Genomic DNA, 27,573 nt, shown 5'->3' on the forward strand with positions numbered 1-27,573 from the left:
AGCGTTACCGCGATCGTGGTGAAATATTTCTCCTGAAGATGATACTTATCTCACGCTACGCATTCCACCCTGCCACTTGAAGATTAAAATATTGAAGACGAGTGACACGTTGTGGTCGATTTCCTATGGTGGATAACACGTAAAAAATGTGCAGATGAAAAAAGTATTTCTAGTAATTAGTTTTAAAATTTGTAATATCCCACCGTACGTGTTAAACAAACCATAACAACTTTGACACACTTTTACTGAGCTTCAGTCACTAGAGTATTTAACGTGTCGATTAATTAAAATCTTTTAACTGATTATTTAAATTTTTACCCAAAACGAATGACGTATAAAAAATCTTCTCGAATCATTAGAATTAGTCGACAACTGTATACATCAATTTCGCGATTTACAATTTTGCAATAAACGTAATCTGGTACACAAGTAAATTTCTTTAGTAAACTCCGTTCATTCCCGAGATCAAGGTTAAATTGACCACGCCTTACCGGATGAAAGATGAATTTACTTTATTACGGATATCACGCGGCAAAACATTAAAAGAAATTGCACCATCTTTCACAGAGATGCACAATTTCCAGGCAAAAAATGTCATTGCAATGAACCTCTCTCTTAGATATAAACCTGGTGCGCGAATTTCGTCGGGCGTGCCCTGGTATAAATTTAAATCTCTGGAATCTCTTTAAACCGAAACTTCCTCGACTTATTTTCTGCATTAATTTTTAAATATAAAATTTCACAATGATTCGAAATCGCACGCTTTTTTGTTGATCCATTGACAGACAGGGAATCGGAAAATTTCCTAGATCGGTGATTAGTGCTTTGCCACGCATTGGACATCGTGTCATGGTAAATACCTTTGTATCTAGTAAACAACTATTGTGGACGTTTCTGCATATTCACGTCATAGACTTGTACAATCTTTTACTGAATAATATCGTTCGAATCACCTGTCTTGTTTTGATCCACTTAAAGTACGCACGCACCATATTCAAGACATTCATCAACTTGTCAGAGTACAGAAGAATGCCCATATGGTTAAATTGTAATTTTATCTTGTGACTTTTCGTTGTTTTACTTACTTTGACATAATCTGTTGAGGGTACATTTTATCAACATTTTGTCAAATTTGTCGACTGGATTCCCATGATTTCAATTCTTGAATTTGTTTATGATCGTTCGAATAATATTTTGCAACTAATTACAAACATTATTATGGCATGTTATTTATAAAAGCTGATGTTTAGAGAATACTAGAAATGTTGTTTCAGTTGTTTCTCTCAGTTGCTTTAAATCTACTTGGACGTAGCATTCATTCTGTTATTAGTTTATTTATAGAAATAACAGTATAACGATTGCGCTGTTCCAATATTTTTTGTTTATAAGTCATTATTGCTTACTACTAATAGTATATTCCATATTCAGTTTTACATGTTGACGAAATATTTCAACACAAGAAATTGGTGTTGAAAAAAATTAGTTTTCAACCGATTTCAGAAATAAACATACGGTAAATTTAAAAAATCATTCGTTTAACAACCATATCATAACAAACAACGTAAAATATTACGGGAAATTTCTTTTAATAGTTCATTCAATTAACTGCTCAAGAAATTAACATGAGATTGACTTGTTAATCTTCCACCAAGAAAAACTGGTTCGATCAGATTTTCACCTATATATTTACACTCAATTGTTATTGATGATTCAATCGAAAAATGGCATATGGACTTTCTTCAACCTCATAATGAATGATTTTGACATTTGACATTTGTAATAACGGAGTATAAGAGTTAATTGTCAAAGAAAAATCATTTTCGTTGCTATTATTCGAGTATTGGTGTCACAATTTTATTAAATACGATTCAGAATTCTTGTTTGGAGATTAACAGTCCTAATACTGATTGGTCTAGTCTTTTAACATCCGTTTTTTAAACAAGCCTGTGCTAAGAGACGTTAGTACGTTTCGCGAAACGTTCTTTTGTCTGGAAGTCATCTATTCAGAAAACAATTCGCATACAGGCGTTTCGCTTCAACTGAATTACATTCAGAAAATCCATGCGTCAATTGCATGTTTTCCATTTCCTGGTTCGAATGTTTATTCATTATTTCTTCTAACGCACAATAATTTAATTAATTATCGTCTATTCTTTTCAAGCGAATCACCTAGATTGATTCGTAGGAAGTGATAGCTAACAAGGTCGAAAGATAGAAATGAATTATCGAGCGTTGTATATAAACAGTTTTATATAATTAATTGTAGTAACCGAGTTAACGATTAGTAATTAGCAGAGCATAAAAATGGCTATACTTGGCTATACTTGGGGATAAGACTAAATAGGATGCACATTTATATGAACTTTGCTCATTGTTTTTATGCCCGCCACTCAAGTTACTATTGCACGATATGATCAATTTGTATAATAGAAAAATGGCTGATCATAAAGAACAATACAGTGTCTAAAGATGAAATTTTATTATAAAATAGTGTCAAGTTGATTCATATTATTTTAATTTACATTAAGTTCTATTCGAACAACTGTTTGAATCAATTATTAGCCCAGTTGTCATAATATTTTTTTTAAAGAAAGCCATCCTAGATGTAAGATTATTTTATAATAAAATTTCATCTCTATATATCATACTACAACCATTTTACTATTACTAATACTAATTTAATCCACGATATACGATATAAGATATTGTATACAGGGCGTTTTAAAACAATGAGGAAAAAATCGAAGAGTTTATTAATTTACAATCTGAGGCTTTGTTTTCCAGATATAAGCAGTTAAAATTTATTAATCTGATTCTTGATTCGCACTAATTATATCTTAGATCGCGCGATGTCACATGCATACGCTCACATACGAGAAACTCGTGTCCATGACGCTATCTTATGTAAAAAACTAAGTCTCAGTTTACAATATACATACTGACTTTTCAATTTCTTTACGCATGATAAGTTTGCATGTTTCAGTTTGTCCCATCATTTTGAAACACCATGTACAGTTCCCTTACATTGAAAGAAGAATTAAAAGATAAACGAGTATGGAGTTTGAGTTATGCGGAAATTAATCAGAAAGAATTCATCTGTTCTTGATTGAACTTTGTTCGATGCAACTAGCAGCATTGAATGAGAAGCAAATTATTTATAAAGGAGAAATTATTGATCTAATTCAGAATAACGACAAATAAGTATTACGAACGTTGATTTGCATACCCAACAATGTATTGTTATTTGCGCCGAGAGTGTGGTACTTTATCAACTTTCATTAGAAAATAAGAAAATTGACATAAAAAATACTGTTCAGTTAAAACTTTATTTTCTTTTATGTAATTTACTTTAAAAATAATTAGGATCGCAAAATACACTAATGAAATGTAGAAATTAGGCAAAAGATGGTGAAAACTATTAGAATAGCACTATACAGATACAGTTGATTAATTATTGTTGCTCAAAAACGTAACATAATGTCAAAATATTCGAACTTATGTATTATCTCAGCCTATGTAAATAAAACAAATTGCTAGATTCTTTGAATGGAACAATTTTCAGCGTAATCATGATTTTTAATTTCACGATTATTATTTAAATAACTGAAATGTCTGTTATTTGGAATCACAGTTTCGACCATTGATAGTAAATGAAGAGGTATAAATATCTCGTGGTAAATTATGAACTATTATCACACGAGTGCGTAATGATTGCAAAGAGTCGTTTTCAGTTCCATAAATCTTGAAAACGAGGAATTCAAGGCCAGAATATGTAATTGCAAGAGTTACTCTGTGTATACTTTTATGAACTAGTATTGCTTTCGTTTAGTAGATATATGGGTCTGATATATTTCTTAAATACGGCATCGTACAAGAATTTCAGTACATAGCACGTGTATACACGCACAATAACAAGGAAGTCCTGGTTCGCGAAAATAAATCGCAACCATAACCAGTTTTTGGAAGCATTTAATCCTTTCTATTTCCATATGTTTTGAGTAAACAATTCATGAATTGTAATGTAATGAAATTCATAACATTGCTTATGCTTCCTTCCTTTGTTACGATATTACCATCTAATTTACCATAGAAATTCAGTGCGTAGAAATAATAAAATTATCATTTTACATCCATACCTAGATATCTGATTAAACAATTTAAACTAATGATCAACAATCTTCTTAATTAAAGTACGTGCGAAATTTCCATTCTCATTTATGGAACTTAGAAATATTAGTATAGTTACATTTATGATATTTGAAATCACTTTCTTGAAATCTTTTAAAATATATCCAGTTAAAAATGGCCGTTTAAAGAAAGTATTTCTGAATGAAAAGTAAAAAGGATTCGACTTCTTCTTTACTTCCACGATCAGTATTTATCGAGTTAAAACGGGGTCGACTGATAGATGCGACGTAGTTCGCGAAAAGAAGAATACGTTTTCAGACAATTACTTGAACCAGTTTGGAGTCAAGGACCTTTTCTGTAATGCGAACTTCAAGGCCAGCAAATTCAGAAAACCCGGCACACGGTAGTCGGAAGACATCTAGTGCGTTTAACAATGTATCTTGCGAAATCAGATCTATGTGTTTATAAATTTAAAGTCATTACCCTTCTTCGGTTCATTGTCGTCGGCTTTTCTCTTAGGTCTGCCTTTGTTTCACTGCGTATGTCGCTTCGCAATGAAAACACATTTCGACCACGGTCGTGCAGGTAGTATAATCTTTGAATTAAATTTTATTACCATGTATACGTTCAATGAAATTTATGCTCATTAATGACAATTAATTCGCATTAAACGTAGTGTGTTGAATATATAGCTGACATAATTGTGGTAAAAAAAAAAGAAAATCATTCTTTATTGGTTAATATAATCTGAGAGGGCGAAGTCACTGTTTCAAAACAGTGCAGAGTTTTCTTTCTCGATGGTGAAAGTCTTTTTATAAATTAATTTATGCATTTTATTCTTTTAAATAAAGAAAATCTCGATTTCCGAATTTGAAGTCCGTTTTACAAGTCTTAAATAGACACATTATTTCACGAATAATATTTAAATTACTATTGCAAACAATTCGGACAACTTCCAATTATTAAGCAAGGTATTCTTATAATTGCACCAAGCATAATAAAACTGATTAATACTAATCAATTATATGAATTATAATAACAATAACATACATGTATGACTTAAAGTCTCATCTCCTTAGATTATTTTGTAATTAACACAATAAATAGAACATTGTGTAAAGTTCCATTTTAATACTGTAGGAACCCGAATTATACCAATCAATAGGGAGAAATCAAAATAAAAAATAAATATAACACACTTTTATGAGATTGATCATCTATGTTGTAAATAAAATAGTATTAATACTAATAACAGAAAGGAAACAATAATACAGTAGCATCTTGATGCAACACTTCTGCGTGACCTTGATAAAACGTTCAACCTTGATAAAACATACATGGTCATCCCCACTACGATTTTTTTTCTTCGGGACAAGAGACTCGTTGACTCGAGCGGTCGGCAGCCGTGGAAACACAACCAAGCTGACTGAGTTTCAAAATGGTTGTCGCGCGCATATTGGCTGACAGCCATTTAAGCAAACTAAAAACTTTGGCATTTTTTATTGCATCTTTAATATTATGAATCGATTGGTGGATACTTTACTGTTTAAAACGAGTACAAACTCAACCGCTTCAAATTACTTCTAGTTATACGTTTATTAAAAAATTAAAGGATTTTTTAGAAAATCTTTTCCATTCTCATAGTAATAGCAAAATTATAGAATTAATATACTAACGAGTAGATTAAATGATTTATTCTAAAGTTATAATATATTTTAATCACGATTGTAACGATTCAATGCTTAACGATTTTTTACTCTACAAATTAAGTTAAGATGCTAAAATTATTATTATTTAGAGTGTTACAAGTTAGATAAAGTTAGTAATTTCATAGATACTTTGACATTCCAAATATACTGTATTGCTTCGTTTAAAATTCGTTATACGTTTTGAGATCGTTCAAGATTCCAAGACTTACCAAAATCTGTCAAGATTGAATTCAATTAATGTTCGAGGCGTATCGAATCCGATGTTATGGAGTATAAGAGATTCGAAGCGGTCTTGAACCCATCGCTACCTGTAATATAAGAAACTCTCGCTATTTCGCTCGCTCCTGGGTGTATCTTGTTTGTTTTGAAAGGTTTTCAGGAATCAAATTCGTGACTCTACCTAGTTAAAACATTACGTGCGGTTCTGAACTTGAACATTTTATCGAGAAGTTATATATTATACGAGGTATTTAGTTGTCGTAAATCACGCGAGTTTTTACATGGGTATGGAATTAAACTTTTTCTTGCTCTCCAAACTATCTATACAATCCCATTTTCTCAATGTAGATGATTTTATATTAATAATTACCCAACTTTTCTAATAGATACATTTTTGCTAATCTTATGGTACACTCCAATTTATTAATTATTTTATGTCTTGCTTTGTACTTGACTCCACACTAATTCTACGTTGATGATATTAATAGCTATAAACTTGTAAATTGCGATGATCAAAATTAGTTTATACCGTTATAGAAGAATATTTCCAAAAAAGGATATTCTACCAGGACATGTACGAATAATAGAATCTTCTAATAATAGTGTTTCGATGATAGATTATTTGGTTAACAGAGATTCAGATAAAGAAACTTCTACTCTCTTGAATGATGCAGAACCGCATTGATTCCGATAACCTTGTCGAACTGTCTGATATAAATAAAATACAAAATGCAAACGTGTTTGATTCCTAACCATTACCAGTATATAGAGTGTCCCAGTAATCGCAACGCAATCGGGAAAAGAGCGATTATTCGTACAAAAATAAATGGAAAATGTTGAATAGAATTTGTTTGTACATATGACCGTTTGTTATCGGAAAAATAGTTTTAAAAATCTGCACGACATCCACGCAATTGATTAATAATCAGTGATTATAATTTACGATCTGTTAGTTATTTTAAGTAATTTATTTAAGCACGTCTTGACTGAACGGATTTCGATATAGACTATAATATATGATTGGAATAGTTTGGTAAATAACAATACTGAGATGTCGTCACACAGTTATTCTTGTTCCTAGGATTACTCTAATCGTACTTCAAGGTTATTATTTTTGATAATGATAGATCATAAAAACAAATTTCATTCTTTATTTCAAATTATATAGATATAATATTGTATCCTATCCTGATTAATCTTGATAAACAAAACATATGTATTCTTTTGTTTTACATGCTTTATTACTTAATTGTACATTAAACTTACAATTAATTAAATAATTATACATTAGATTATTTACACGTGTCAATAAAAACTGATGAACGTAGTCTAGTACAAAAGTAGAAAACAACACTGGCAATTACGGATTGTAATTAATAATCATCGAACCGTTTAAAACAGTGGCTGGAATTAAAACAGGCTTCAAATTCGATATAGTGTTCTTTATTTTTAAAAAAGTGGAAAGCATAAATTCATTTTTAGTATTAGAATTAGCAAAATATAGAAACTCAATTCTAAAAATGGCGGTGGATGTAACTTGAGGGGCATTAATTTTGAGATAATTATTCGGGTATCATAAAAAATACAAGGAAGATAAAAATGTCGGATTTAAAGTTTAACCAGTGACTGGTTACTCTTAATTATGTGCTCTTAAATATTTGTCCGGGTGTATGTATCTTTGTGTAGTCGTATTACTCATGTTGTGTTGTGTACTAAATAATTGTTTTAAACTGTTATGTATTTGGTATTATAGGTGAAGGGTTTTCGTGTCATACTAAATCAAACTATTTAAATGTTCGAATTAAATTTTATTTAAAAAATTTTCAAATCTCAAAGTTCTCATTTGTTTTAATCGTTTCCTTTCTATTTACGCCTGAAAGATCTAGAAGATTTTCTTAACTGCTGACTAAGCGAATATTTTGATGTCGATATTCAATCTATTTCTGATAGATATAACCATTATTTATAGATCTAGTCGTTTGATGAATATTTAACTAGAAGGCAGGTTGTTCTTTCCAATAACTGAGCGACTCAATTTTATTTAATTTTATTTTTTAACATAAATTTGCATAAATCAGTCATTTACATACAGATAAAGTCTTCTGAAATATGGACAAATTTTAGATAATGTTTCTGCAGAATTTTTTTTCAACACAAAAGTCCTGCTGTCTTAATTCCTTTTGCATTTTCTTTGTTACAATAATACGAAAAATGTAATATAATCATTATAAATATCAATCCTGATTTTACTATTATTTCTTTAATTTTTGTTGTATCCTTTCAAACGTACTTACAACGCGCACATTCTTTTTATTCGCGATATAAATATCACCTCTGGCTATTGAACAGCTTGTGAATATACGCGGTGTGTACTCGATCAGTTTTTATTCCTTTTTGTTGAGAGGTAATTACTTTCCCCTTGATCGGGATTTTTTCATTATTTTTACTTGTTCACCTTTGTCCAGACTGCGCTTGCTATGCACGTATTGTGATGATTTTATAAGTTTTTATTTACACCCTTTAAAACGGCTTTATTTCTATGAAAATAGAGGTGTTAAACGCAGTATAATTCCAGTTCTGATTGATATGAGAAATATCTTGTGTTATAATACATTGAAATGGTTTTAAAAAATTGAATTCGATGCCAAATTTTGTCTAGTTATTTGAAAAACTCAAAAATAAACCAAGTATTCGAATGGCTCGCTAAAATGAGATTCTTTTAAATTTTGGAGTACTCGAACAACTTCGGATTAAATACACAAAGGAGTATTCGATACAATAGTATAATACACACAGTACATTAACGTGTATCATGTATTCGTAATTTGTAAATCAACAACATAATTTATTAATCGTTTATGTAAATTAAGCACTCAAGTTTATGGATTCCCAGAGTGTTATAAACGTAGGTTTTATGACTGTTTGACGACGTCTATTAAGTTTTTGCTAAAGTTCAGAGTATAATAGTGATCACATATTCGCAAAAAATCAGAACAGAACGTTTGCATATTTTCGGGATTAGACACGAACCCATTCCTGGAATTGATTTTATTTATCTCGAACTGAGAGCCAGCGACGCATGAGCCGAACAAAGAAGACGAAAAAAATGGAATAGTAAATGTGTTTGGTATTACAGGTGCTCAGTAAAAATTCTGTCGCATGCGCTTTGGTGTGACAGCTACCAATGCAAACTAAAAATTTCCACGTTTCTCATTATATCTTCATACGTCAAACACGACCTTATTTGAACTATTTTTAATAATACGTAATAGAGTTTATGAAAAATGATACGAAGAACGTGTAGTTAATAACAGTCCGAGTATGATTGCGTTCTGTTTCATTTTAAACTAAAAACTATCGTCGATCTCTTCTTGGTAATTAAATCGGAATTGCTAGTTTTAAGGATGTAATCGTCTTTTTTTTTCAAAAAATCGAAACAAACTTTTATATTAATCGATAGTTTGCAGGCCCTAAAATTATGGCACTATTTGATTTTTAACAACTTTGAAAAATTATAAAAGTTATAACGGTTTGAAAAATACAACACAGTGAATAGTCACTATTTTATTAAAATTATGAATGTCACGAGCTGTAAGTGAATTTTATTGATTATAGTTGTCATTGAACTTTTTTGCATGCAGCAACGATGATTTTACAGTTTTGTCCTTTCATGGAAAGAATTTATTAAAGAACACTCGTTTCAACAATGAAAAAACGTTATTTATTTAAAAGAGATGACTATGGTGGCAAGAATGCAAATACATACATATACGTTTTTTCAATGACTGTTAATATAATCAATTTTGAACCTCTAATATTCATGAACGTGAACGAAAATGTATTTTTCTGTGAATAATTTGTGATACACGTTGTATCTTTTAATAATATACAATAACACGCATAAAAAATAGCAACGGGTTTCATAAATTAATCGTTCCGAGTTTAGAATATAAATTCGGGAAGGATAGAAAAATGAGTTGGCGTTTCAGTTAGATTTTATTGGCGGACAGGGGCTGACAAAATAAATAATTTTGGCGAATGATAGACACTTTTTTTTTATACAATATCATCTATTGATTTGACAAGGCAAAAGTTTTTGGTGGATTTCATAAAAATTCTTATTAATTTTAATATATTATTACTCAAAATACGATGTAAAATTGAAAACTTTATTTGTGATTACAACGAACGTATTTTTGTAAATTTACTTTCCCAATAACTATCGTTCACATACTTATTGGCGTAGCAATTCACTTTCTTATAATTGATAATTGAGCATATACTATTGTATTTAAAATTATACAGGGTGTTCGGCCACCCCTGGGAAAAATTTTAATGAGCGATTCTAGAGGTCAAAATAAGACGAAAATCAAGAATACTAATTTATTGATTGAGGCTTCGTTAAAAAGTTATTAACAAAATTATTAATAAAATTTGTTCACCTACACAAATTTTTTTCTCACAAGTACGTTGGATATTGGGGGTATGTCTATTTACCAAAAATGCTTGTAATTGACCCCTGCAATTGAAAATATTTCTTTCAGAACGATTTGAAATTTTTTAATTTCACCGAAAAAATTTCTGGTCGGTATGGAACTTTAAACGTTAATAAGTTTTTAAGGAAGCCTCAATCAAAAAATTGGTGTTCCTGATTTTCAGAGGTGGCCGAACACCCTGTATATCTGAAATATGTAATATGAAAAGCCAAAACGTGTTAGGAAAAATAGTTAATGTATATGGCTTATCTATCAAATGTTGTCTTAGACACGACGCTATTATTTGTTTGAGTTATCTGTTAAAGACTAATTACGTACTAATAAACTATTGAGTAATTGGTGACTGTTAGACAAACGATTAATAGCATCGCGTCTAAGACAGAATACACCAGATAAACGGTCTTCGATGAGGTCAACTAACAGATCCGAAACGAAACGCGGCAATATTGTGCTTCGTATCAAAATATTACTTAAAACAGAGCTTTTTATTCGCCGATTTATAAGGAAAAAAGTATCGTATGCATCGAAATGATAAGCAAGCGTCGATTTCTCACGTTGCAAACACTTTATAGTTACAATTTAATCGCTACTCTAGTTTATAGTTTATTTTTGCTATTACAAGATCAGATTTTTATTTGCAACAATTTTATACGGATCAATGGAATTGCATGGATTATTCAAAGAATTAAAAAGCGACTTTCAAACGTCAAATTGATAGATTTTTTAAAAATAATGCGACATCTAAACACGCTTTAAATACAAATGCAGTTGTGACGTCGTTTCATTATTCGCATCAAATTGTTTTTTATGTATATCGCAATCAACATAATTGATACGATTATCTTGAAAATCTTTATTTTAACTGTCGATCGAGGTGTAAAAAATAAACGGAAACAAAAAGTATGTGACGCAAATCTGTCGGCGAATTTCAAGCGATGTAGGTACTTACCATGTTCACATGTTTGTAATTATCGTGTATTTTATAAATAATTAGACACAAATTAAACGTTCTTACGGAAAGAAATAATTGGTTGCTACTTATAAGTGTCAAATGCAATCTGACGTCTCACTTCAGTAAATGATCTAGAAGAATCATGATTATTCATTCCGTAATGTTTTACGAAAATGTATAATTGTCGGAATAATGAAATTTTTCTACTGTTTCCCGAAACGAATATATTGTTACATCTTAACTATTTAAAATGTAATGTTAATAAAACTGAGGAGCTCTAAATTCTTGAATGAATTTTCAGTTTCGCAGGAATTTCAGTATGTTTTTGAAAACACGTTCCAAATCAACATCGATGTCACGAAAACCTCTTTTTGCTTATTTTATACTGAATACAAACATAATGAAACTACGTCTCAAAAAGAATAGAGTAAACTAAGAAATGATATGTGATTTATTACGTTGATTGTAAGACTTTTAAGTAATATGAGTTCTTTTTAACTTTACCTTCCATATTTTTCATTTTCACAATGAATTCCGATAATCAACAATATCAGTAAAATAAAATATGTATCATTTTATATCACATTTTGATTCTTATTTTTCCTTTTTTAAAATTAGCAAATTTCAAATTCTAATTTACTACAATAAAGCAGGAAATAAAGTATAAAAATCGATATATTTTACCATTATTTATTAAACACGTTTAAATTCAGCAAAAAGCAACATAGTCTAAAAATATAATAAAGTCAATGACAATATGTACCATTTGTCTCTATAGTTTTTAAAGTTTCATTAATATTTAAAAAGTCATAGGTAGATTTCAGTGTAACCGGTTGAAATATTTGTCAAACATGTTCAATTAATATCCATTTCAGCATTTGTGTCCTTGACCTTTAATTTTTTTAAAATCCACCGTTGGAATTCATGAATATCAATGTGACTCACTTCCACTGTTAAAATGTGTAATCTATAAATTATACGATCACGTTTGAAGCATCCTATAGCAGAGAATTGATAACTGGAGTTTGTTAGTCGTGTTTTAAAAAGTAGGTCACACTTGGACTAGGTTGACATCAGAAGTAGGCCAGGTCTGGGTCAGATCATGGGTTAGATCGATTTTTTTGACTCACTTTTTATAAGTCCCGGGTGTTTCGTCTTCAGAGATATTCTGTATTTTCATTTACCCTTGTAGTTTTATTACATAATATAATTCACAATGAGTCCATTAATTTCCATATTCATACTACAGATTATTTAAATTCTCATTGTCGAGTGAAAATGTCTTAATCAGAAACGATTAACTCGAATAAAAGCTTATACGTAAGCTACTAGCTTGATTTTCTTATAAAGTACCTTGAATAAATTTTTGTTGATTTGATCAAATGAAGAGTAACTTTCTTTTAGAAAAAAATACTATAAAAATGTCGTACTATCTGCTTTATTCAGTGTTCGATTTCACGAGTAGAGAATTAAAAAACGAAAAACGAGTGTCGCGAATCGCTTCGGCATTTATCGTCCTTGAAATAAGTAGCCATGAACTCGGACTATCTCGATTTTTACTTGTATGCATATTCATTTTTTATACATCAAATTTTACCAACCGGTAGGTAAACTTAAACTGTCTTGACAGTGATATACAGTGTGTCCCTGAAATAAATAGCTAAGTTTTGAGAGTTTGTATGACTAAAAACGCTTCCTTCCGCGTTATAACTACATTTTGTTGGCAGTAAAGTTTTGCAAAAAAAGTACCTGGCAAGGACAAACATACACGTACTGTTATCAGTTTCTTCGACTAGAACCACCTGTACAGAATAAGTAATATTGTCGTTTATTACTAATACAATCAGTACTTGTTTTGATGAACCAAAACGGTTTGACACGGTATAAACGAAAATGAAGAACAACATTTGTCCTAAGATCAAATCTTTATAAATATTTTGATACTCTTGTAAATCTACTAACGCGTAGAAAAAATGGTCATGACCCAAGACAGGAATTTAAAAAATTCGTACGTGTTCTTTCGCAAGCTTAAAATCTTTACTACGATGTTTTTGTTCGTAATTTAGGTCCTTTTCTTTCTATTGAGTTGGTTAAAAAGTAATGTCAGAATCATCGGTAAGAAACAGTCATTTTTTTAATGATATCATTCTTCCACAGCTCTCCACATTTTTCAGCAAAAAATCTTGGATTTTAGTTTTCAGTTTAAATATAAGAAATTTAGTACAATTAAACTTACATATCCAAGAAGTAACTATGTACAAGTCACAAAATAAAAATAGAAAATTTGCTTGCTGACATTATCCACTGGGCAGTAGCGAAATTAGGGGAGAAAACATTATAATAAATATTAAGTTTTGCAAATTGCAATAAATTTTTACTCAAAATGATGTTTCTAAATATACAGGGTGTTCGGCCACCTCTGGGAAAAATTTTAATGGAAGATTCTAGAGGCCAAAATAAGACGAAAATCAAGAATAAGTTATTAACGTTTAAAATTCTGCCCGTACTGAATGTTTTTCTTGAAAATGCGTAGAAATACGCGGGTATGTTTAATGACCAAAAATGATTATAATCGACCTTTGCAACCGAAAATAATTTTTTTAGAACGATTTGAAAAATTTGTATCCCCCTCCAAAAATTTCAGCACCTATCCGAATTTTTTTCTCGAAAGTGGGTATGATTCCGGGGGGATGTGTATTCACCAAAAATTATTGTAATTGATCTCCGCAACCAAAAATAATTTTTTCAGAATGATTTCAAATTTTTTAATTTAATCTTGTTAATAACTTTTTAACGAAGCCTCCATCAACAAATTGGTATTCTTGATTTTCGTCTTATTTTGGCCTCCAGAATCTTCCATTAAAATCTTTCCCAGGGGTGGCCGAACAGCTTGTATATGATCGTAGGACTTTTCTTCATCCCATAAGGTGGGTTAAGCTTTTTAATTGTGATCAGATATTTCTGGGGACACACTGTGTTTCTTAAACATGAAATATTTTTGTAACATATCAAATCTGGCGGAGAATTTAATATATCAAATTAACGCGCGGCGTAACCGACAAAAGCGGCCGATAATAAACAAGATTTATACACTGAAAAGATTGTTTAAAGCGCTACTTTCGCATCACAGTGTATCAAACGTTGATATCACCTTGAAAGCCTTTCACCTGTAAAAGTCAAGTTGAATAAAAAAAGAGTGTTGTGGAAAATCATCGTGTGGCGCCGTCACTGCATTATTTTTGTTTCTCATTTTTGCACGGGGGGCAAAAAACTTAAAATTGCTTTCGCCATGGATGCAATTTGTATATCATATGCAGCCTACCGCATATAAGGTGATTCTAAACACTGGGACAAACTGTGCTTTACTTCCAAGCGTATTATAATAATATACATTAAAAAATAGGTGAGGTAGAGCAATTATAACTATTTACATCGTGCTGCACTACCCCCTTTTTGTAATCAAATTGGAATCACGAGGTTTAGACGCTGTTCTCAGGACTGGTCAAATTTAACCGGCACCATATAAATGGGTTTTTAATCATCTACCTGCCACACGAGTTGATGGTTGAGCTGAAGAAATACAAACAGTGACGTAGGTGATTCCGTCGCGAGTATCGCTAATTGATGCAAGAAGCGAGTCAGTACTGTACTAAATTACGTAACACTGACTGTGGACCTACCGACTGTAGACCTACACCTGTGCTACAGGTGTCAGGCAAAAATATGATATATAAACAGATTTCATTCAGTTCACAATAGATTTGAGTCTCGAGTGCCATTACTTTCTAGAGTTTGCTTATTAACTGTGTTTAGTCGAATTGGTTTGGAGAGCATTGTGATAGGCTTCACACGCAATGAAAGAGTTGATACGTTCGGTGTATTTATTAAGTGCAATAAAAATGCAGAGAATGTTGCAGATACGTATCGAATATTCTGATCGGGTACAACTGCTATCAGCATACTTTTATAAAAAAAAGGAAACCTGGAAACAAAGTGTATTTGCAGCCTTTAGTTTCAATTGATGAAACGCAGTTTCGATTAAAAATAATTGCTCGAGTATAACTATTACGGAACTTAAAACTTTGACGAAAAATGTAAAGAAGTATAATGCTAGACCATTTTAATGCCTGATAAAATACAATGATTTCATGAAATAATGAAATATCTCATAAAGTATTACGTTTTTAAAGGTCATGCTTTAGCCAATTTTTATAAACGACGTTTATAGTTAGATTTTTGTTCATATGCTGGCAGATGACTGTGATCGTCGTCATATCATGTTTCGCTAGAAAGACAATAATAAACGTACTGCGTGTACGTGCACGTTTTCAATAGATAACGGTCTTAATCGTCAAAGAGAATTTTACGTTTTGAATTTTTTGTGTCAGAAATGCATTCTTCCAAGAAAAGACTGCCTACCTTAACCCTTAACAAAAGGTCACAGAGGTCATAACATTTATTATATAAAAGAACGAAAAGCCACGCATTTAATTACATCATTATTTTTCATCATCTACTTCTACTATAATCAGTATTTAACTGCAGTTGAGTTTCTCACGTTGATTTATTGGTCCAGAGTAGTCTTGAGATTTGAAATACAAAAGGGCGAACATACTTATTATTTATACGTTTTCCTTTTTGCAATTTAGTTTTTGGAAAATATTCATTACCTGTGGGATTTAAACATAGAGCTAGTTTTCTACGTTGTATATTAAAACTTTGTCTTAAAATTGTATCTTCATTTTTTCTAATTTCTATTTATGAATTACCTAATTATTAGCTTATGATAAAGAATAATATAGTTTGAACATATAGAAAAGAATATAAAAAACCAAGTAAAAGACGTAATAGAAAAGATTCATAGCTTTTTTTAACAAAATAATTCTGTCCTATGTTAATCATTCGTATCTTTGTTTAGAAAAGAGTTGCAGTTTGTCCTATTTTTTAGAATCGCCCTGTATAGCGAAAAATGCTTTTATGAAAATAACTTCCTACAAATTGTGCGAAATATCGGTTTTAGATAGCAACTCGACGAGAAATAAATGAAAAGAAGGAAAGGTGTTCTGCCAGTAATGTCAGTTTGCGAGAAGAAAACAACATGGTGATTTCAGAGCCAGTTTTCGAGTGAGCTGCCCTTCAACCAGTTCCTTGACATACGAACCAATTATAGACGAAGCGATTGAAAGAAGAATTCGGTTCGTTCGTGTGTTGCAAACAAAGCACGCGAGCAACAGTTCGAAATAATATTGACCGAACCAACAATCTGTCACAGATACTGTTACAGATACAATATTTACAGATAAAACAGCAGATTACTTAATTGAATCCGATCAACAATTGTGAGATGTGTACACAGATATAAAGATAAACCTTTACGACAGTTCAAACTTAATTTGTTTGACAATAATTAAAATTTATTTAGCGATTAATTAATGATGCAGCGACCGGATTGATAGATAACCTTTTCTCATTAGTGAATAATTTCAATAAATGTAAACAAACTTTATGTCAGAAATTACATTAAACGAAGTGATAATTGAAAATGCACAAAAGTATACATACATATAAAGCATAGAAAATAGTAACTTGTTTGCTGTTTTATGAATTGTGACAAATAAAAGTCAAATTTGATTACTAATGTTAAAGAAACCTTTATATTTAAAAGATTCTTAAGAATTTGATAAAAGAATGTATTCAAAAGAAATTATACGATTACATAATTAAATGTTATATTTATTAACATGCTGGTATGAACTACAATACACTTAAAATTAAAACACAATTTACTTATACAGAAAATATTATCAATGCATTAACAAGACGGAACGCAGATTCTTTGCAATAAAAACGCAAAGTCACTTTAATCTCAATACATATACTTAATATCAAAGTATATATACATGCAAATCAGATTTCTAAACGAAATAAAACATTGTAACGAGTAAATAATAGCGCAGAATTTCAAACGATTTAGTCTACGTTTCATTTGAATATGAGTAGATAACGAGCTAATTTCGTATGTCTACTAGAACAGCAGCTGCGCAAAAAAGTCTGATCGTCGACACAATTATGAATTTATGAGAACAGTTTCCTAGAAACGTAGTTGTATGCGAATAAACTGATCTGCTAACAATATGTATATTTTATAGTTTCCAAATGTAACGACATCACAATTAGACAAACATCCTTATTTTTAATTTTAACGAATTTACATTTAATATTCAATTATATAAATTTATTTTTATAACTGTATACAAATTAAATAATTTTATCATTATATTTGATAAAATTATTTACATTTTCATTAGAAAATAACGTTGAGAATTCGTTGGATAAATTCAAATTTATACCGTGTGTTTCTCTAATTTTAGCGAGAACGTAGATTCTAGTAAATCTAGTTTTAGTTCGAAGATTTATGCGAATAAATTAATGTTAAAAAATATCAATTAAAATTCAATGTGGCCGGTGGGTATTTACGATAGGTTTACTTTCAAAGATTTATAAATTGTATCTACATGCCACTATAGAGTTACAACTCAACGTAAAATGTTTTTCGTACAAAATGAACTGGTTTTTCCTGTTTGGATGAAGTTCTCGTGATCAACGATGGGGCGTCTTGGGAGGCTCGAAGACATGGGGGGTTTGGACAATTCTCAAGACTCTTGGAATTCGCAGAGACCCCCCCCCCCCCCCCCCATTACCCCCACTCATGACCTTCAGAATTCTCAAAAATTCTAATAGTGGTAGAATTAATTATGGAAGTCTTTTAACGGGCTTCACTTAAATAATTTGAATAGAATTAAGCTTCCAACTATTAATATTTTATGTTTTAGCCTGTTATAAATGCAGAACATAATTATACATGGGAAATAAGTAAATTTACCAAACTAATCCTAAATAATTTTATTGAGATTGAAACGAAATTGATGACCCACTTTGTTTTTACAATGTAAAAATTGTGGTGGGAATTCTCTCTTATTTATCTTGAAAGTTTCAATCGAGATTATTTTCGTTCATAGAAAATATTCAATAAAACAAATGCTGCAATAATAATTAGTAGCTAAATTTCTACCTGAATTTTCAATTTGGGAAATTAGTTTTGGTACGATATTCATTTAAGTGTTAGGATTTGCGTTGGGATTAGTCTTTTTTTTATATGTTGGACTTAACTTGTATCAACAGCTAGATTATTAGCAACACACAATTTTGAATTTGTTAGGGTAAACGTTGTGCCTAGAACAGGGTTGAATGGTATATCGAGATTGATACTTAAAATTATTCACAAATAGGGGTTAGTTTTTTATTTAGTAGATATGAACGGGGCAATTCTAATGCAAAATTTTATGTTTTTCAAAAAACGAATCACTGACGTTCCTGATATAAGTTACTGCGCCTGCTTGTTTGTCGCAATAAATTCGCAAAAACGAATATCGATAAAATTAATTCGCAGATGGATTGGCTTTTTCGGAAAAAAATTAAATCGTAAGTATCCAATTGTATCGTAAGATTTGCATTAGGTGTCCGCTGCAAGGTTAAAGAAGAGCATTAAAAATTCTAAAGAAAGCAGTTAAAACTTTTTCTTTGGCTAGAATGTAAAAATAAAGTAAAAATAAGAATTCTTGTGTAACAGGAACAGATATTTTATATTTCGTTGCCAAAGGTCAAAAAATAATTTTACCGCGGTAAAAAATTTTCAATCAAAGTTATCTTTTATCAAAATCTATCGAAAATAGCAGTCTACAGTCAACGTGTGTCGTGGAAATAAATTATCGAAATTCCAATTTAGCGTCACAATTTATTAATTTTCAAACTATATATTTTAAAAAACTATACATATAATAAGGTTTCTTGTTTTGATATAAAAAATATAAAGAATATCACAGTTTTATTTTATAACGAAATTTTGAATTTATTGTTAAATTCGTTTAATAGATCGATGAGAAAATTATTTCACGAATTACATATATCAGTTGTAAAAAGTATAGTAAGAAACGATTTGATAAAATCTCGAACTAATTGTAAAACTAGAGTATTTTATAATCTAGACTATAAAGTTACATATTAGGCAGTTTGTCTGTCATGACTATAATGTAAATAGCAATTAGGTAATTACCGAACATTTTGCGTTATACTATTTTCATAATATATATATGATTTCAATATTTTATGTCTATAGTAGACTATATGAACTTTTACTTCCGGAAAGAAATAATTGCATCAAAAGTGAACGTTATGTAATCAGTGTTAATTATGTTTCAGTATTTCCTTACGTAATAATTATTTACTTAAACTCTTTAATTTAATTCAAACCTTGTGAATCACTTTTAAGACGAAAAATTATTTTTAAAAAATTAAAAATTCGTATATTGTTCAATATGGAAATAAAACTATTTGATTTGTTGCTATTCGTGAAATATTGCGTGGTTATATTGATTGATAGAAATGTGATTAACTATAATACAAGAAGTGTCACTGTTGTATTACATTTACTGTTTCGTAAGTATCTTCTTAGACGTTTTGCGATTAACTACACGCTGGTTCGATTATATGACCACAATATTGTAATAAATGGGGTGTTCAAGTGTTTGAGATAATTTCTTCTGAAGATATTACTGTGCCATTTTCACTTTATCACTAATTATATATCTGGACATGGTCATTAAATACTTTCATAATACGTATATTGTTGATAGTTTTCACAAGTTCATGGTTTCCAAATTGTAATAATGTAGTTGTATTAAAATATTGTGTTCATGGAATGGTAAGGTTTGTGTTAGGTGACAAATACCATCGGTGTAGGGAATATATTAACGTTCGGCTTATAGACGGAAAATTTTGCAGTAATACGTGATTATAGTTACAAAATAATATATTCTTATAAAATTTGGTATGCACATATATAATGAATGAAGGCAACTTTATTTTACAAAGTCTCAGACAAACAAATGCAACAAAGGAAACACGAGACAAACAGAATAAGGGTAAACAAATCTAGGAAACAATAAATATAAATGAGACTTGTATTCCAGGAAAAAAGTATAAAAATTCAGAATTATAAGTAATTGCTTCTAATGCGCGAACAAATATCACTTCCGCTCGTTGGAAGGTAATTAAGAGAGACGTACTTATACATCATTGGCAAAGAATGTGTTAAGGATGCTGTATATCTGTTCGAGTATTCAAAATTGAAGTAAAACTCATTTTGGTAATTATTTAGAAAATGTACAGAGAATATGTACCAAATTGCGGATGAAAATTAAATAAAACCAAGAAATCACAGAGTTCTGACTCAAAGCTTCGTTACATTTTATGTATAATAGTGTTTCCTTCACGAGATTGTCGAGTTTCCGGCCATGAGTTTATTATAATGATCCTTTCAATGTTCTTTTCTGCTGCGTCTTAAATCTCCAGTTTACTTAATTGACTATCAAAGATTAAAAACGTCTTTTTTTTCTCTCTGAATACTCGAAAAAATGCACAAAAACACATCATGTGTGGCGGGACATATAAATTGTAATGATTAATTCAATGATCTTGATAGGAGTTTTCCGTTGGACTATATAGCGTAATAATGATGCCGGCAAAACCTTCAATTATTCATAATAATTACACCAGTAACGTTTCGCAGTATTTGTCTAACTGTGACGCGAATAATCCACTTTTTCTACGTTTCGAAGCTGACAACAAATAAATGGACTTACAATTCCGTATCGTACACTATGAAATTTAACCGTGTTATGACGAAAGAACTTCGAACCACGATATTTGCTAATTGCCATGTAATTTCATTCTTCTGAAAAAAGTATCATGGCGCATAGGAGTTTATTATGGAACGTTGTGAAATCAGGTCGTTGCTTTAAGATTTAACGTGTAATGATCGGCTACAAGATTGTTACGATCATGGAAATTACTTAACGACGGTGGCTTAAATAAATTGCTTCTAATAGAAACGGCAATTATTATTGCGATGTGTTTACGGAAACTGTTTTTAATTGTATTTTGTTAACGCAATGCGATCGTTAAAATTCAATTCAATTTAACCCTTCGACGAGTATTAATGTTTTCAGTTCAATGCAGACTAGCCATTTATTATTTCTTTAGAAATTAAAAAATCAATTATTATAAAATTATGATATAAAATATTCGGTCACTAGGTTTTCACATTTATCGAGAGACTATTAATAAGTTGACTGTTAGGTCAAATCTGCAAAATTTTCTATTAGACAAAAATTTTGTTTTTGAATAATCGGAATGTATAAAACCAAACATGAAACTGAAATTTGTGAGTCCTATCCAGATCTTTTTCTTCACTATCATAAATGGAGAATGAATTCTTTTAGATTCTTAATGAAACTGTTAAATACAGATAGTTTGAGAATATAGTTGTGAAATATGAAACAGCATTAACAATAAAAACTTCAAATCAAACTACCCTCATACTTTCAAAAACTAACTCGAAAAATAATTACAATCGAAGTAAATACAATGAAAGCTTTGATTCTTAGTAAGATTATTTCTGGGGAAATTTACCATTGCTAGAAAATCTTGCACATATAATGCATCAAGCGTATTATTCTTAATTTCCAAGATGACAGAGTTATATATCACAGTGTTGAAACTTAGTTTACAACTTAATATAAATTCAGGAAATTTTCATTGTACTCGGTATTGGGAAAAACCTTACATTGTGCTCAGTGTAAACAATTAGCATCTGACTCGTGCTTATTCAGATGTTTATTCAGGAGATATCGTCACTCACGTCAGTTTCGAAAGAATGATTCAAAAGTTAGCAATTTCATTCAATCCTTGATCTTAGTCTTTCTTTTTTTGTATTTCCTCATTTGCTCTTGACAATATTGAATGAATAAACATCGACTCGAGTTAAATTTCGTAGGTCAGTACACCAAGATGATCAAATAAAGAATTTTTACTCGTATTTTCTCCAGGTAAATTTTTAATTTCCTTAACACACTGATTGCTGCACCTATTTTTCATGTTTAAAAACGTTCTCGATATATTTTCAAATTTTAATGTGAAAGCAGAACTATTCGATAAACCTCACGTATTCTCGTCATTTTTTAGCGTCACTAATGACCACTAACATAATAAAAAGCTTATAAATATTAGGATTTAGATGTCCAAAGTGTTCGAAATATGCGTTGTAAGTTCGAAGTGTTGGTCATCAGTAACTATTGTGACGATCAACGCGATAAACATCACGAAACGAGGAAACAGCAACAGGTGTCTGATGAAGCGACACCGTCTATCCATTGGATTGTATTATAATTTATATTTGCATTGTATAATTCGGTAGAATCCACTCCATGAATGTTCCATAAGATTTAGATCCACTATTGTTAGGTATGGTGTAAAAGCTTCATTCATAGGATATATCTCTTAATAGAGTTCGAATTTTCTATGAATTCCTCCTTTTAATACGACATTGTATTAAAGAATTTTATGATAAATTTAAATATTCGTCCTTATTCATAATATTATTGATAAAAACTAATTTTCCAACTGCAGTGCTTGAAATACAGAAAAAGAAGAAAATAAATTTAACATCTGTTAACCTTCCAACCTACTGTTACACACAATTTTTGTTACATATAAACAAATTTCAGTGGTTACAAAGTGGATATTTGTAATTTAATACCTTCTTTCAATAACATTTACGCCCCAGGTTTTGGGTTATTCTCAAGAATACTTTAAATAGTACAAAAAAAGTACCCTAGTAATTACAACAAACGTAATCTATTAATAAATATGGTAGGTAAAATTTTGTGAAACCTAGTAAACTGAATTTGATGATATCTCCTCTTCCATTATTATTTTCATAAAACCTAAAATCTGTTTTCAGTTTCATCTTGTACTAAGTATTTTCTATTTTCATACTAATTTTATTCTAGCTTTCATATTAATTCTTTATTTGTACCTTATACATAAAACTATGTTTGTAACATGAGTTACTTACATATTTTCAAATTTAGATTGTACAAAATTATGTTCACCATATTCATTATTAGATGACATTTGTTATAACTATTTAGCTTACACTTTTTGTCTATTATTCACAGTGTTTTCGAGGATAATTCAAAAGCAGAAATCAAAACGTTAAATACGTGCTTGTATCAAGGACTGAAATTATATATTATGTTTATAAACGTTTATAATTTATATACTATTTTGTTTCAAAGTATACTACACTTGTTTCAATCCTTTTCACTACTGGAAACAGTTCTGAAACTTTTCAATGAGAGTTTATGGCCTCGGACAGTTTTTTTGTTTAATTTCGTTTATACTAACGACTTGCTGCCCTTGAATAAAGTTCCCTTTATTCACAAGAATGAAAAAATGTCGCAGGAATCAGAATCGGGTGAAAAGAGAGCCAAGAACAAACACCATATTGGTTCTCGCGAAAATATGTTGGACAGGCAAGGCCATATTATCAGGAGTATTGTCTTGGTGCAGATTCCAATCTCTGTTTCTCTATATAGTCTTGTCTCAACAGTTTTTAACAAAAAACAACACGGCGTTTGTTTCCTTTCTGGCTCGGTTTCCCTTCGTACATCTTTTCATTCCGAATTAAAACCAAAATGAAGGAAACGATTTATCGATGTAGACAAAGTGAAAGGAAAACTGCTGAAGACCATAAACCAGGGATCGAAAAGGTTCTGAAAATAATTGTCCATTATTTTCCAAAGCTCCAGCAGATAAAAGATGTCGAATTTATTTATAAATAGTTGTCTGTCATTTTGGTTCTTATTAAAACTGGTTCATTTTCAACTCCTGCCATAAACAGTATTGTTGTTGAAGAATGTATAGATTTACTTGGCTAATACTTGCAAGAAAATTAGAATTTTCAATTTTAATAAAAATATTTAAAAAAGCCTTCTGCCCGAATGTTATGTTATGACTGTAAGTTTAATACTGCATCAGCAACGAATGTATAAATAAATAATGAAAATGCGTGTGATTTTGCGGATAAAAGTATCCAGCGAACACGCATACATCACGTACGCATTAAATATCATGTAAACGTCTTTGTCAGTAACCGTGCGTGTCTTTTTAAAAGTATAATTGAATATGATTAATTAACCAAGACTTTAGCACATTTAACAGTTATTTTTGATTTTTCTCATTATCGCTGCTTTTTCTGAAAAAATGATGTTCTTTCGCAATTGCATTAGCATAAGAGTCTCTATTAATTAAGCGATCGATCGAAATCATTTATGCAAATATCACGTTGGAAAAAAAATACAGCTGTCCGCAACCATTATTACAAAGAAATTTTATGAACGCTTTAATGTCATAATTCTTCACTTATTATTGATTGTTTTACATTAATGAATTTTAATGCGATCTTCACTATTAACCCTCAACACCACTTTGACAGAAATAGTAAAAAGCTAGTTTTAATTTCTCGAAAAACTCGCGTAAAACAGATAATATTGAATTAGGTTTGTATCAGAAGATGGGTAAAATGTTGTTCGAATACCAATCCAATAAGACCAACGTATATAATTCGATCAAACAGTTAAATGTGTATTTCCTCATTGTGAAATTGAATAATAATTGAAATTTGTATCTATAATAAAATAGACTTTTACCCATCTCTGGTTCGTACCTGGTTTTTAAAGTACTCTTACTTACGGATCAGTTTTGGTATTCTGGCGTAACAGAACATCTTCGTTTCTTCTATACCGGATGCAACGTGAACGTTTACCGCGGCGGTTTAAAACGAAATCAACGGACCGCAATTACTGCGACGATTTAATGCAATTAAGAACGTCTTCGTCGATGATCGTTCGTGCACTGAGCTTGCCAGAGCTCGAATCATCGTAAACTTTCTGTTTTTCGAACGAGTGTGAAATTGTCGAGCGATAACAAGCAGTTGCTACTACGAGAAGATAAGACGCCGAAACGTCCGCACGAAGACAGTAATGACTTATCTATCTATTAGAATACTGGGCGAAGAATTCGTAAAACTCGCTATCAGAGTATATCTAACCTGCCCTGTATCAACAAAGTTTATTTATTTATTTATTGGTAGTCGATGTTTCATAGATTTGGTTGCAGATTACGATTAATATTTAACACTTGTACGGAGAAAAAATAATTATCATATAGGATAAGTCTCCTGGATAATTCGTTTATTTTTAAAGATAGACAAGAATATTTGAAGCAGAGGTTGTGTTTGATTTCTTGGGGAATGTGCTGATTTTTTTTACAAAATGGAATATAGTATTTATGATGAGGCAAGTAACACAGAAAATTAGACGTACCTTTGTAGATTTTTATGAAATTAAATATTTAAAAAAAATATTTTACAATACTTAACAATTGATCTGACTATTAAAGAACCTTTTAGATATAGTTTGCAAATTCTATTGCAGAATTAATGACTGATTCGCTACACGGAATTGGCTGAAATATAATAATGGATAACTCGTTCGTCAGTGCAAAGACTGATAAGTAAATGTTAAATTTTCAGGAACTGACCATATATAGAAATAAAAGATTAGCGCTTGTCGCATTTTTGTACTAGAGAAACAGGGAAGTTTACAGTAAAATGTTTAGTTTTGCAAAGTATATGATTTTAACTATGTCGTCAGTAATATAGATCTATAATTTTGAGAATAACATCTTGATACTATTTTCTAGATCACAAAATGACAAAATTTGATATAAAATTGGTATTAAACCTATTCTTCACGTGTTTTGTTGTTTTACATTATTGAAAAAATCTGTTCACATCAATTTTATACTTCCAAATATAGTATGCGAGTAACAAAACTCCGTGAAACAAGCAAGAATTAGGTCTTGTAATGAACAAGGCTTGTAAGATGAATACAATGACTAACGTTTTTCAAATGTTATCCAGAATCACTAAACGATAGTTACGAAGAAAAATATTTCCTCTCAAGAAGCAAATGTAACAGTTTAGGAAATTGGATTTTTTACATACCAAGTTTTAAATTATGTGTTCAAAATGGTAACGTTAATTTGGGTTTTATTTTCGTCTATTACAAGTTTTTATCCAGTCGTTTTATGTATTTTTTTAGATGCTAGTGTTGTACGTTCGTTGCTTTAGTATTCCCCATAAATAGAAGTCCAGAGGTGTTAAGTTTGTGAAACGTGCGAGCCATTTACGGTTTTCAGTCCAATTATTGTATTTTTAAACATTCTATTTAAGATGATTATGTCCTGCTGAGAAAAAAAGACCTTCTGTACGAGTAGTATTGAGTCAGACGTTATAGCCTGCCTTCGTAAGGCAAAATTGCTCGACGCTGATCACATTCTACTTACTCTTGGCATCGTTCTCCTTAATTCAGGACTGTCCTTTCTTTTTCCCTGTTAAATATTCAGAGTGTGAATTATCGATTCGATAGAATCTCTTCTAATAACTGCGGTAAAATTTCTGCATACTTGTAGCTAATTTTATTTATTTCAGTAAGGTGCAGCTATTTATCTTTATAAATAATTCCAGGTGTTTGTCGAATTCATCAAACATTTTGTGGTTTAAATACTCATTCATTATTGTGCCTGACGTGTAATAAATTAGTGAAATATTAAGTGCTCTTACAGAGGGACACAGTTTTATTTAATCAATAAGAAAAGTTTAGTTTTATCAAAATTAAAGGGATTAGTCAACGATGATGAACGATATCGAGGAGTTATCATTGTATACAAATAATGTAGTAGAGTTAATTATACTTGTTGAGACTGTGATGAATAAATATAGGATTATAATAATAGTAAATTGGGAACAAGGTTAAGTAAGGCACGTGCTTGTCTTAATATTTTTCATTGTTTTTACCGAATACCTTGTATATGGAAAAATTGTGCGTATGATAAATATTCGATTCAAAAGAGATTGTTGTATAACGGAAACGATTGTTTTTTTAAGTAGACGCGTTACTGAAATATCGAGGTTAATTTTATTTTTTTATTTTTTAAGGTGACCATTTCTTTAATTTTAATTATGATTATAAACTAACGATAAATTGTTGTATCTTCTGTCATCATTTTTAACGGTCAATGCCGCAAACGATATATTTGTTGCATA

General features: G+C 30.5%; 1 protein-coding gene across 3 annotated transcripts in view; it reads right to left on the reverse strand.

Annotated features, from left to right (window-relative positions):
• Positions 1-27,573, reverse strand: part of LOC143340185 (scavenger receptor class B member 1) — a 71,208-nt gene that overhangs the window by 39,940 nt on the left and 3,695 nt on the right. Inside the window, exon 1 of one of the 3 annotated variants that reach the window (XM_076761851.1) lies at positions 25,158-25,327. The exons of the other annotated variants lie outside the window; for them this stretch is intronic. Coding sequence (XP_076617966.1) covers positions 25,158-25,191 — 34 coding nt within the window. The 5' untranslated portion in view covers positions 25,192-25,327. Of the gene's footprint in view, positions 1-25,157; positions 25,328-27,573 lie in introns of those variants that run through there. 3 annotated transcript variants of the gene reach the window in all.

Source organism: Colletes latitarsis, chromosome 3 (genome assembly GCF_051014445.1).
Source record: "Colletes latitarsis isolate SP2378_abdomen chromosome 3, iyColLati1, whole genome shotgun sequence".
Taxonomy (NCBI): Eukaryota; Metazoa; Arthropoda; class Insecta; order Hymenoptera; family Colletidae; genus Colletes; species Colletes latitarsis.